Source organism: Heterodontus francisci, chromosome 41 (assembly GCF_036365525.1).
Source record: "Heterodontus francisci isolate sHetFra1 chromosome 41, sHetFra1.hap1, whole genome shotgun sequence".
NCBI lineage: Eukaryota > Metazoa > Chordata > Chondrichthyes > Heterodontiformes > Heterodontidae > Heterodontus > Heterodontus francisci.
In genome coordinates this window covers 11,678,441-11,690,833 of record NC_090411.1, presented here as the reverse complement: position 1 = coordinate 11,690,833, position 12,393 = coordinate 11,678,441, and the positions used below count along the sequence as shown (strand labels likewise).

The 12,393-nt window shown below is 43.8% G+C and overlaps 1 protein-coding gene across 3 annotated transcripts in view; it reads left to right on the top strand.

Annotated features, from left to right (window-relative positions):
* The window catches only part of LOC137353249 (NLR family CARD domain-containing protein 3-like), a 91,531-nt gene that overhangs the window by 54,453 nt on the left and 24,685 nt on the right, over positions 1-12,393 (top strand). For 2 of the 3 annotated variants that reach the window (XM_068019323.1, XM_068019322.1), the window contains exon 8: positions 8,778-8,948. The exons of the other annotated variant lie outside the window; for it this stretch is intronic. In XM_068019323.1, the coding sequence (XP_067875424.1) occupies positions 8,778-8,948 (171 nt within the window). The remainder of the gene's footprint in view (positions 1-8,777; positions 8,949-12,393) is intronic. 3 annotated transcript variants of the gene reach the window in all.

The window sequence follows — 12,393 nt, the reverse complement described above, 5'->3', positions numbered from 1 at the left end:
GCCGGCGCAACATCGAGGGCCGAAGGGCCTGTACTGCGCTGTAATGTTCTAATTCTAATTCTAATTCATCTCCTTTTTATAGCACCTACTTCACATTAGGACAGTTCAGCAACTCCCTCACTTACACTTCCATTGACCTTGTCCCGACTAAGGCTTCGCACAGTATCCCATCCGCTCTTTTAAATTTCACACTCTCACATCCGAGGACGGTAGACTGAAGTCCACCTCACAGGTGGCCTTGCCATACATTTACTTTTACTGTTCCATCTTGACCAGATCGAGCAATGACAGGGCTCCCTCTGAACTTCCTAATATTCCAGGATGACCTTGGAGAAGAAACAAAGACTTGCATTCCGACATTGCCTTTTGTAACCTCAGGCTATCCCAAGGCATTTTACATGCAATGAATTACTTTTCAAGTCTCGTGTTCCGACCGAGGCAGGAAGAGTGCACTGTTAATTCAGTCCCACTACTCCACAGGTCACAACATATATTTAAATTTTCCCATTACCCAAACAATCAATCATAGACTCTATTTTTCACCAGAATAAAGCACACCGACCAGGTTTCTTTAATAAATAACAACATTATCAGTTTATTATAAACCAAGTTTTAATTAATAATGAAGTAAAACATACATACAAATTGAAATGCTAATGCTGCTTATTTATCCTGGCCCTCTCACACACACACACACACACACACTTAACTGGGAAAAAATGGATTTTTGTTTACAACTGTTACAAAGAAATAGAAAGAATAAAAAAGAACACTCACCTGGAAAGAAGGTTTTGGTGAGATGTCCCAAAGGTGAATAGGTGGCTGTCAATGGGATCGTCCTAGGACAGTTCTTTACAGGCGATATTGATAATCAGTCTGGGTAGGCTTTCCAAGAGATGCTGCATAGAAAGCTGCAGTCAGGCTTCACAGCTAAAGCAGCAACAAGTATTTTCTTAGGTCTTATAGCAGCAATGTCGCAGTAAAGTTTTCTTCAAATACAGGAGGAAATAGTAAACACACTTGATGCAGGAATTCTTTTCAAGAGAGAAAGATATCAGCTTCTTCTTCTGGCAGGCATGCAGCAAGTGAGTTTTTGTAACAGTTCAAAATGGAACCAAAAACTGTTCAGAAGCAAGTCTCATGATAACCATAAATCTTGCCCGATAAGCAGGGCCACCCCTCCGAGACGATCGTAAGCCACCTGTTTTGCCCAGGCAACTTTTCCTGACTCCAGGACGCCCGCTTACCACGTGTAAAATCCACGTGGAGGCGGGCAAAGTCCCTGAAGTGGTCATTAAGTGGCCACTTAAGGGCCTTGATTGGCCTGGGGTAGGCGGGCCTTTTTTGCCCCGCCCGCCCTACGTAAAGAGGGGGTCAGAGGCAGGAGCATTTCAGGAAAGCCTCCCGGAGCCTCCTGCTCCATTTTACGCACCCCCCCCCCCCCCCCCCCCACCGAAAGGTGTTTGGGGGAGGTGGGAATGTGGAGTTGAGGTTACAATCAGATCAGCCATGATCTTGCTAATGGTGGAGAAGGCTCGAGGGGCTGAATGGCCTACTTCTGCAGGAGGTTTAGAGGAAAATGTTTTCACCCAGTGGGTGGCTGGAATCTGGAACACACTACCTGAAGGGGTGGTAGAGGCAGGAACCCTCACAACATTTAAGAAGTATTTAGATGAGCACTTGAAATGCCATTGCAAACAAGGCTATGGGCCAAGTGCTGGAAAATGGGATTAGATTAGATAGTTGTTTGATGGCCCGCACAGACACGATGAGCCGAAGGGCCTGTTTCTGTGCTGTATAACTCTCTGAATCTATGCTCCTAATTCGTATTTTTGTATGTATGTTAATTAATATAAATCTGGAATTGAGAGCTAGTCTCAGTAATAGTGCCATGAACTATCATCAATTATTGTAAAACTCATCTGGTTCACTAATGTCCTTACCTGGTCTGGCCTACATGTGAGTCCAGACACTCAGCAATGTGATTGACTCTTAACTGCCCTCTGAAATGGCCCAGCAAGCCACTCAATTGTCAAGGGCAATTAGGGATGGGCAACAAATGTTGGCCTTGCCATCGATGCCCACATCCCATGAAAGAATTTTTTTTAAAAGCAGTGATAGAGAAAGATTTTCCAGTAGTAACGATGGTCTCCTGTTTTATGTCTATTTCACCATTGGCTGCCTTAGCCCTACTTTCTGGAACTTTTAACCTAACCTGTCCAACTTCCTTATATAATAAAAACAGAAAATGCTGGAAATACTCAGCAGGTCAGGCAGCATCTATGGAGAGAGAAACAGAGTTAACATTTCAGATATGTGACCTTTCATCAGAACTGGGAAAAGTTTGAAATGTTACGGATTTTGAGCAAGTGAAAGTGGGGAGGGTGGGAAAAAGAACAAAAAGAAAGGTCTATGATAGGGTGCAGGACAGGAGAGATTAAATGGCAAAAGGATTGATGATGCAAGGCCAAAAGGTGTGTTAATGGGACAAGTAATGTCTCGAGGAGGTGTGAATGGCAGGATCCTGAATAACTGCCATCCGAAAGCAAAGAAAAAGAAATAAGAAAGAAACGAGAGGAACAAAACTAAACCTGCAAAGGAAAAGGAACAAAATGGGACAGGGATTATGATCTAAAATTGTTGAACTCAATGTTGAGTCCAGAAAGCTGTTAAGTGCTGAATCAAAAGATGAAGTACTGTTCCTCAAGCTTACACTGAACTTCACTACAGGAGGCCGAGGACAGAGAGGTCAGTGTGGGAGCAAGGTGGAGAATTAAAATGACAGGCAACAGGAAACTCAGTTGCAAATTACACTTGCAAATTGAATGGAGATGTTCCGCAATCTGCGTTTGGTCTCCCCAATATAGAGCAGATCGCATTGTGAGTAGCGAATACAGTATATCAAATTGAAAGAAGTACACGTAAAGTGGTGTTTTCACTTGGAAAGAATGTTTAGGGCCTTGGATGATGAGAATGCAGGAGGCAAAAGGGCAAGTGTTGCATCTCCTGCACTTGTATGGAAAGGTGCCATAGGAAGGGGAAGGGTTCTTGGGGGTGACTGAAAAGTGGACCAGAGTATCACAAAGGGAATGGTCCCTTTGGAATGCTGAAAGAGGAGGAGATGCAAATAGGATCAAAGTAGGGATTAATGGTTAAAAGACATATTTAAAGGCTCTTTATCTGAATGTAAGCAGCATTCATAACAAGATGGATGAATTGATAGCACAAATTGAAATAAATGGGTATGATATGATAGCCATTACAGAGACTGGTTGCAGAGTGACCAAGGCTGGGAACTGAATATTCAAGGATATTTGATATTTTGGAAGAATAAGAAAAAAGGAAAAGGAGGTGGGGTAGCTCTGTTAAAAGGGATGAGATCAGTACAGTACTGAGAAATGATCTTGGCTTGGAAGATCAAGATGTAGAATCAGTATAGGTGAGGATAAGAATAACATGGGTAAGAAGTGTAGTTTATAGGCTCTCCAGCAGTAGCTAAACTGTAAGAGAAAGTACAAATCAAGAAATAATGTAGGGTTTGTCAGAAAGGTATGCAATAATCATGGGGCATTTTAATCTTCATATCAATTGGACAAATCGAATTGGCAAAAGTACCCTTGAGGATGGGTTCACAGAGAGTATTTGCAACAGTTTATTACAACAGTACATTCTGGAACCAGCCAGGAAATAGGTTATTTCAGACCTGATTATGGGATAGGATTAATTAATGATCTCATAGTAAAGGAACCTCTAAGCATGAGGGATCATAACATGATAGAATTTGACATTCATTGTGAGGCTGGGAAACTTGGATGTGAAACTAGAGTCTTAAACTTAAATAAAGGCAATTACAAAGGTATGAAGACAGAGTTGGCTACAGTGGACTGTGAAAATAGGTTAAAAGGTTAGACTGTAGAGAAGCAGTGACAGACATTTAAGGTGATATTTCATTTCTCAACAAAGATATATACTATTGAGAAAGAAAGTCTCTCCGAGAAGGATGCACAGTCTGTGGCTAAGGAAGTTAAGGATGGTATCAAATTGAAAGAAAAGGTGTACAATGCTGTGAAGATTAATGGTAAGCCAGAAGATTGGGAAAATGTTAGAAACCAGCAAAGGATGACTTAAAAAAGGGAGAAATTAGAATACCAGAGCAAATGAGCAAGAAATATCAACAAGACAGTAAGAGCTTCTGCAAGTATATAAAATGGAAAAGAGTAGCTAAGGTAAAAGTTGGTCTCTTAGAGAATTGTTTTTTTTATTCATTCATGGGATGTGGGCATCGCTGGCAAGGCCAGCATTTATTGCCCATCCCTAATTGCCCTTGAGAAGGTGGTGGTGAGCTGCCTTCTTGAACCGCTGCAGTCCATGTGGGGTAGGTACACCCACAGTGCTGTTAGGAAGGGAGTTCCAGGATTTTGACCCAGCGACAGTGAAGGAACGGTGATATAGTTCCAAGTCAGGATGGTGTGTGACTTGGAGGGAAACTTGCAGGTGGTGGTGTTCCCATGCATTTGCTGCCCTTGTCCTTCTAGTCGGTAGAGGTTGCGGGTTTGGAAGGTGCTGTCTAAGGAGCCTTGGTGCGTTGCTGCAGTGCATCTTGTAGATGGTACACACTGCTGCCACTGTGCGTTGGTGGTGGAGGGAGTGAATGTTTGTAGATGGGGAGACAGGGGAATTAATAATGGGAAATAAGGAAATGGCAGAGAATGTAAACATATATTTTGTATCTACCTTCATGGAAGAAGACACAAAAAAGAATCCCAAGAATAGTAGAAAATCAAGGGACAAAAGGATGGGAGGAACTGAAAACAATTACTCTCATTAGAAAAAGTATGAGGAAAACTAATGGGACTAAAGGCTGACAAGGCCCCTGGACCTGATGGCCAGCAACCTAGGGTGTTAAAAGAAATGGCTGCAGAGATAGTGGATGCATTTGTTGTAATCTTCCAAAATTCCCAGTTTCTGGGAAGGTCCCAGCAGATTGGAAAACCCCCAAATGTATTCAAATTTCTCTATTCAAGAAAGGAGGGAGACAGAAAGTAGGAAACTATAGGCCAGTTAGCCTAGCATCTGTCATTGGGAAAATGTTACAATCCGTTATTAAGGAAGTAGTAGCAGGACATTTAGAAAATCATAAAGCAATCAGGCAGAGTCAACATGGCTTTGTGAAAGGAAAATTGTGTTTGACAAATTTATTAGAGTTCTTTGAGGATGTAACAAGCATGGTGGATAAAGGGGAACTGGTAGATGTAGTGTATTTGGATTTCTAAAAGGCATATAATAAGGTGACGCAGCAAAGGTTACTGCACAAGACAAGAGCCCATAGTGTTGGGGGTGATATATTAGCATGGATAAGGATTGGCTAACTTAGGGAAACACAGAGTCGGGATAAAAGGGCCATTTTCAGGTTGATAAACTGTAACTAGTGGAGAGCCACAGGGATCAGTGCTGGAGCCTCAACTATTTACCATCTATATTAATGACTTGGAGGAAGGGACAGAGTGTATTGTAGCCTAACTTGCTGATGATACAAAGATAGGTTGGAAAGCAAGTTGTGAGGAGAACACAAAAAGTCGATAAAGGAATATAGATAGGTTAAGTGTGTGGAAAAAATTTGGCAGATGGAGTATAATGTGGGAAACTGTGAGGTTGTGCACCCTGGTGGGAAGAATAGAAAAGCAGAGTATTATTTAAATGGAGAGAGACACAAAATGCTGTGGTACGGAGGGATCGGGGTGTCATCGTACATGATTCACAAAAAGTTAGCATGCAGGTGCAGCAAGAATTAGGAAAGCAAATGGAATGTTGGCCTTTATTGCAAGAGGGATGGAGTATAAAAGTAGGGAAGTCTTGCTACAGCTGTACAGGATGCTGGTAAGACCATACTTAGAGTACTGCATACAGTGTTAGTCTCCTGATTTAAGGAGGGACATTCATTGGAGGCAGTTCAGAGAAGGTTCACTAGGTTAATTCCTGGGATGAACATGTTGCCTTATGAGAAAAGGTTGAGCAGGTTGGGCCTATACTCATTGGAGTTTAGCAGAATGAGAGGTGATCTTATTGGAGGCAAGGGAGGAAATTGCTGGGGCCTTGACAGAAATCTTTGTATCCTCATTGGCTACAGGTGAGGTCCCAGAGGACTGGAAAATAGCCAATGTTGTTCCTTTGTTTAAGAAGGGTAGCAAGGATGATCCAGGAAATTACAGGCCGATGAGCCTCACGTCAGTGGTAGGGAAATTATTGGAGAGGATTCTTCGGGACAGGATTTACTCCCATTTGGAAACAAATGAACGTATTAGTGAGAGGCAGCATGGGTTTGTGAAGGTGAGGTCGTGTCTCACTAATTTGATTGAGTTTTTTGAGGAAGTGACGAAGATGATTGATGAAGGAAGGGCAGTGGATGTTATCTACATGGACTTCAGTAAAGCCTTTGACAAGGTCCCTTGTGGCAGACTGGTACAAAAGGTGAAGTCACAAGGGATCAGAGGTGAGCTGGCAAGATGGATACAGAACTGGCTCAGTCATAGAAGACAGAGGGTAGGAGTGGAAGGATGCTTTTCTGAATGGAGGGCTGTGACTAGTGGTGTTCCGCAGGGATCAGTGCTGGGACCTTGCTGTTTGTAGTATATAAAAATGATTTGGAGGAAAATGTAGCTGGTCTGATTAGTAAGTTTGCGGACGACACAAAGGTTGTTGAAGTTGCGGATAGTGATGAGGATTGTCAGAGGATACAGCAGGATATAGATTGGTTGGAGACTTGGGCGGAGAAATGGCAGATGGAGTTTAATCCGGACAAATGTGAGGTAATGCATTTTGGAAGGTCTAATGCAGGTGGGAAGTATACAGTAAATGGCAGAACCCTTAGGAGTATTGACAGGTAGAGAGATCTGGGCGTACAGATCCACAGATCACTAAAAGTAGCAACGCAGGTGGATAAGGTAGTCAAGAAGGCATACGGCATGCTTGCCTTCATCGGTCGGGGCATAGAGTATTAAAATTGGCAAGTCATGCTGCAGCTGTACAGAACCTTAGTTAGGCCACACTTAGAATATTGCGTGCAATTCTGGTCGCCACACTACCAGAAGGACGTGGAGGCTTTGGAGAGGGTACAGAGGAGGTTTACCAGGATGTTGCCTGGTCTGGAGGGCATTAGCTATGAGGAGAGGTTGGATAAACTCGGATTGTTTTCACTGGAACGACAGAGGTGGAGGGGCGACATGATAGAGGTTTACAAAGTTCTGAGTGGCATGGACAGAGTGGATAGTCAGAAGCTTTTTCTCAGGGTGGAAGAGTCAGTTACTAGGGGACATAGGTTTAAGGTGCAAGGGACAAAGTTTAGAGGGGATGTGCGAGGCAAGTTCTTTACACAGAGGGTGGTGAGTGCCTGGAACTTGCTGCAGGGGTAGGAGGTGGAAGCAGGTACCATAGCGACGTTTAAGAGGCATCTTGACAAATACATGAATAGGATGGGAATAGAGGGATATGGACTGCGGAAGTGCAGAAGGTTTTAGTTTAGACAGGCATCAAGATCGGCGCAGGCCTGGAGGGCCAAATGGCCTATTCCTGTGCTGTACTGTTCTTTGCTCTTCTTTGAAACACATAAGATTCTGAAGAGGATTGAACGGTTCGATGCTGTAAGTATGTTTCCACTCATGGGGGAATCTGGAACTGGGGGGGTGGGGGGGTCACAGTTTGAAAATAAGGGGTCTCTCATTTAAGATGGAGATAAGGAGGAATTTCTTCTCTCAGAGGGTTGTTAATCTTTGGAATTCTCTACCTCAGAGAGCAGTGGAGGCTGGGTCATTGAATATATTCAAGGCTGAGCTAGACAGATTTTCTATCTACAAGGGAGAGTGGGTTATGGGGGCAGGCAGAACAGTGATGATAAGGCCACAATCAGATCAACCACGATCATATTGAATGGCAGAGCAAGCTTAGGGGCCAATGGCCTACTTCTGCTCCTATTTCTTATGTTCTGATGCGTTTGGGGGCATAATCATGCTGAAGGCAGTGGAAATGGGAGGGGATGATCTGTTCAATATGGAGGTTGCTGGGGTGAAAGGCGTGCACAAAGAGAACTCTATCGTGGTTCTGGGATGGAAGGGAAGGGGTGCAAGCAGAATTGCGTGAACCGGGACAGACGCAGTCGAGGGCTGAGGACAGCCCAATTTTCTTCCTTTTATTTCACCTCTAAAGGCCTTCGCACATTCCCCTTTCAATGACACTTACAGTCATGTCTCATTACTCCCTTATAAAAGTCCGATGTCCATTTTTATTCCTCTGTGAAGTATGTTCTAATGCCTATCTTTGTCAAAGATGCACAGAAAACTAAGCATTAATGTTATTCTTATTTGTGTTTGCCCCAAATCCCAAATATTTTTTGTAACTGATATATGAAATTAATCTCATTGCTTGTCTAACATACTTTATTGATTAAACTTACACATTGGCAACACTTTTTAATCCGATGATTCGAGATCTAATAGTGAGAAGGTATGTGACTGAGAGTTGAAACTCATTTATCAGTCATTCACTTGGCCTGTTCTAATTCTGTCCAATCGCCTTCCATAGTTAAAGTCAGCAGAAGTGTCTCACTGTAGGCACAACCAGATTCTACGAAAGGTGATACAGTGAATAAGATTCTGCTAAATGAGTCAGCTTTGCAAAACTTTTGTGCGTGGGATCCCCCACAGTTACCAAAACTCAATGATACTTTAGTGTCACATTTTATAGTTTCATTTAAATGCCAAGTCACTGTTCCCTTTCCTTTCCAGACTTGTGAGTAACGATCTCAATGTTCACTGTTGTGAGGAACTGGCCTCTGGGTTGTCCACAAATCAGTGGCTGGTAGAACTGAATTTGAGTTGCAATCAACTGAAAGACTTGGAGGTCATGTCACTGTGCAGCGCATTGAAGGAGTCACAATGCAGACTACAAATACTGTAGTAAGTGACCTACACCCTGTGTTCATTGTGTCCATGACATCTTTACAACACAAATTATGACCAATCCAAATACTCGGGTTCATTTCAAGAGGGATATAATGTCAAAGCAAAGAAGTAATATTAAACTTGTACAGAACCTTGGTTAGACCACACATGGACCATAGTTCGGGTTTCTATGTTGTATAAAGGCACTGGAGAGGGTGCAAAAATGATTCATAATGACGATACTAGAACTTAGGGGGTTACAGTTTGGTTGTCCAACAGATGGCCAATGGGCCAGAGTCTGGCAATTCAGCCCGCCGGAATGTCAGGCACCTCGGCGGGCAACTATAGGTTTGTTAGGACCCTGCTCCCACATAACATGACTGCGCCCAGTGGACTGCAGCATTCACAGCTTGCCTCTATTATTCACATTTATGGTGAGTGTACAGATGGGGAGTGGGCAGTGGAGAGTGGGGAACGGGCAGTAGGGTGTGGGAAGTGAAGAGCTGGGAGCAGGCTCCGGGGAGTAGGGAGTGAGAGACACACACACAGAAGGAGGGAAAGGAGAGAGAGAGAGACAAAGAGAGATAGGGAGGGGGAGAGAGAGAGAGAGAGACATAGAGGGGGGAGGGAGAGAGACAGACAGAGAGGGGGGAGAGAGAGAGACAGAGAGTGAGGGGGAGAGAGAGAGACAGAGACACAGAGAGAGGGGGAGCAAGAAAGAGGGAGAGAGACATGGGGGGGGCGGAGAGAGAGGGCGGAGAGATGGAAGGAGAGAGGGAGGGGGAGAGAGACGCAGAGAGGGGAAGGCATGAGAGGGGAAAGAGAAAGAGATCAAGATCACTCCTGACAGATGGACATCTCTCTGGAATACTCCACATCGCCACGTCAAGTGTGCTGGCAGAGATTGAGTACTAATGCAAACAAAAACAATGCCAGGTATGTTACTAAATCAGTGTTCAACATAGTAATGAGAAAGTAAGTCAATAAATTAGTCTTCTCATTTAAAGTTTCTTCAGAAAAATGCACATTTGTTGTTTTGGTATAAAGATAAATCTTTAAGGCCTTTATCTTTCAGAAATTTTCTAACCGGCCCCCTATATAGAAGAAAAATTGTAATGTGACCACCCCACCCCCCCACCCCCCCACCACCTCATGCGAAAAGGTTGGGAAACCCTGGGTTATAGTTATCAGAAAACACTGAACAGGCTGGGCCTATTTCTCTAGAGAACAGTTTCCAATGGCAGGTGGGTCGGTAACCAAAGGATAGAGTAAATGGCAAAGAATCAGTGGCGCGATGAGAAGTTTAATTTTTCAGAAGGAAGGGAGGAACCAGGCAACTACAGATCCATCAGTTAAACATCAGCATGTGGAAGCAGATGGAATGTATAATCAGAGGAGAGTTACTGAGAACTTGAACAAGTATGAGTGGATGAAATAGAGTCAGCATGGATTTGTGAAGTGTACGACATGTCTGAATAATCTAGAAAAGGCTGGGCAATGACCCGATAGATGAAATGGTTTATTTGGGTAGACATAGAGAAAATATTTCCACTCGTGGACAGACCAAAGCTACGGGCCATCTATATAAGATAGTAACTGATAAATCCAATAAGGAATTCAGGAAAAACTTCTTTATCCAGAGCATGGTTTAGAATGTGGAACATGCTACCACAGGAGAAGTTGAGGTGAATAATAACAACAACTTATATAGAGAGACATTAATGTAATAAAACGTACCAAGGTGCTTCACAGGAGTGTCATAAAGCAAAATTAGACACTGAGCCACCTTGGGCAATATTAGGGTAGATGGCCAAAAGCTTGGTCAAAGAGGTAGGTTTAAAGGGCTGTTCTAAAGGAGGAAGGAGAGGTAGAGATTTGGAAAAGTGTACGGAGGGAATTCCAGAGTTTAGGGTCTAGGTAACCGAAGGCACAGCTACCAGTGGTGAAACATTTAAGGTCGGGATGCTCGAGAGTCTAGAATTAGATGAGCACGGAGATCTCAGAGGGTGGTAGGGCTGAAGGAGATTACAGAGATAGGGAGGGGTGAAGCCATGGAGGGATTTGTTAAAAAGAATGAGATTTTAAAAATTGAAGTGCTGCTTGACCGGGCACCAATGTAGGTCAGTGGTAGCTGTGGGACTTGGTGTGAGTTAGGATAGGGGCAGCAGAATTTTGGATGACCTCAAGGTTACAGAGGGTAGAATGTGGGATGTCAGCCAGTAATGCTTTGGAATAGTCAAGTCCAGAGGTAACAAAGGCATGAATGAGTTCAGCAGAAGATGAGCTGAGGCGAAGTGGAAGATCTTTTGGAAGATCCAATTCAAGAGTGAACTATACAGTAAATGGAAAAGTCCTGGGGAAAATTGATGTACAGAGAGATTTGGGTGTTCAGGTCCACTGTTCCCTGAAGGTGGCAACGCAGGTAAATAGAGTGGTCAAGAAGGCATACGGCATGCTTTCCTTCATCGGACGGGGTATTGAGTACAAGAGTTGGCAGGTCATGTTACAGTTGTATAGGACTTTGGTTCGGCCACATTTGGAATACTGCGTGCAGTTCTGGTCGCCACATTACCAAAAGGATGTGGATGCTTTGGAGAGGGTGCAGAGGAGGTTCACCAGGATGTTGCCTGGTATGGAGGGCGCTAGCTATGAAGAGAGGTTGAGTAGATTAGGATTATTTTCATTAGAAAGACGGAGGTTGAGGGGGGACCTGATTGAGGTGTACAAAACCATGAGAGGTATAGACAGGGTGGATAGCAAGAGGCTTTTTCCCAGAGTGGGGGATTCAATTACTAGAGGACATGAGTTCAAAGTGAAAGGGGAAAAGTTTAGGGGGGATATGCGTGGAAAGTTCTTTACGCAGAGGGTGGTGGGTGCCTGGAACGCGTTGCCAGCGGAGGTGGTAGATGCGGGCACGATGGCGTCTTTTAAGATGTATCTAGACAGATACATGAATGGGCAGGAAGAAAAGAGATACAGAACCTTAGAAAATAGGCGACATGTTTAGAGAGAGGATCTGGATCGGCGCAGGCTTGGAGGGCTGAAGGGCCTGTTCCTGTGCTGTAATTATCTTTGTTCTTTGTTCTTTGAAGTCAGGCGATGTTAGAGTGTTACGATCCCATTAGAGAACAGTAACGTAAAAAAAAAGAAATTCGAACTCCCGGTTATTACTCGACAAATTGTCACAGAGTCATAGAGATATATAGCACAGAAACAGGCCCTTTGGCCCATCGTGTCTGTGCGGGCCATCAAGCACCTAACTATTCTAATCCCATTATCCAGCACTTTGCCCGTAGCCTTGTATGCTATGGCGTTTCAAGTGCTCATCTAAATACTTCTTAAATGTTGTGATGGTTCCTGCCTCCACCGCCTCTACAGGCAGTGCGTTCCAGATTCCAACCACCCGCTGGGTGAAAAAATGTTTCCTCAAATCCCCACTAAGCTGCCTACCCCTTACCCT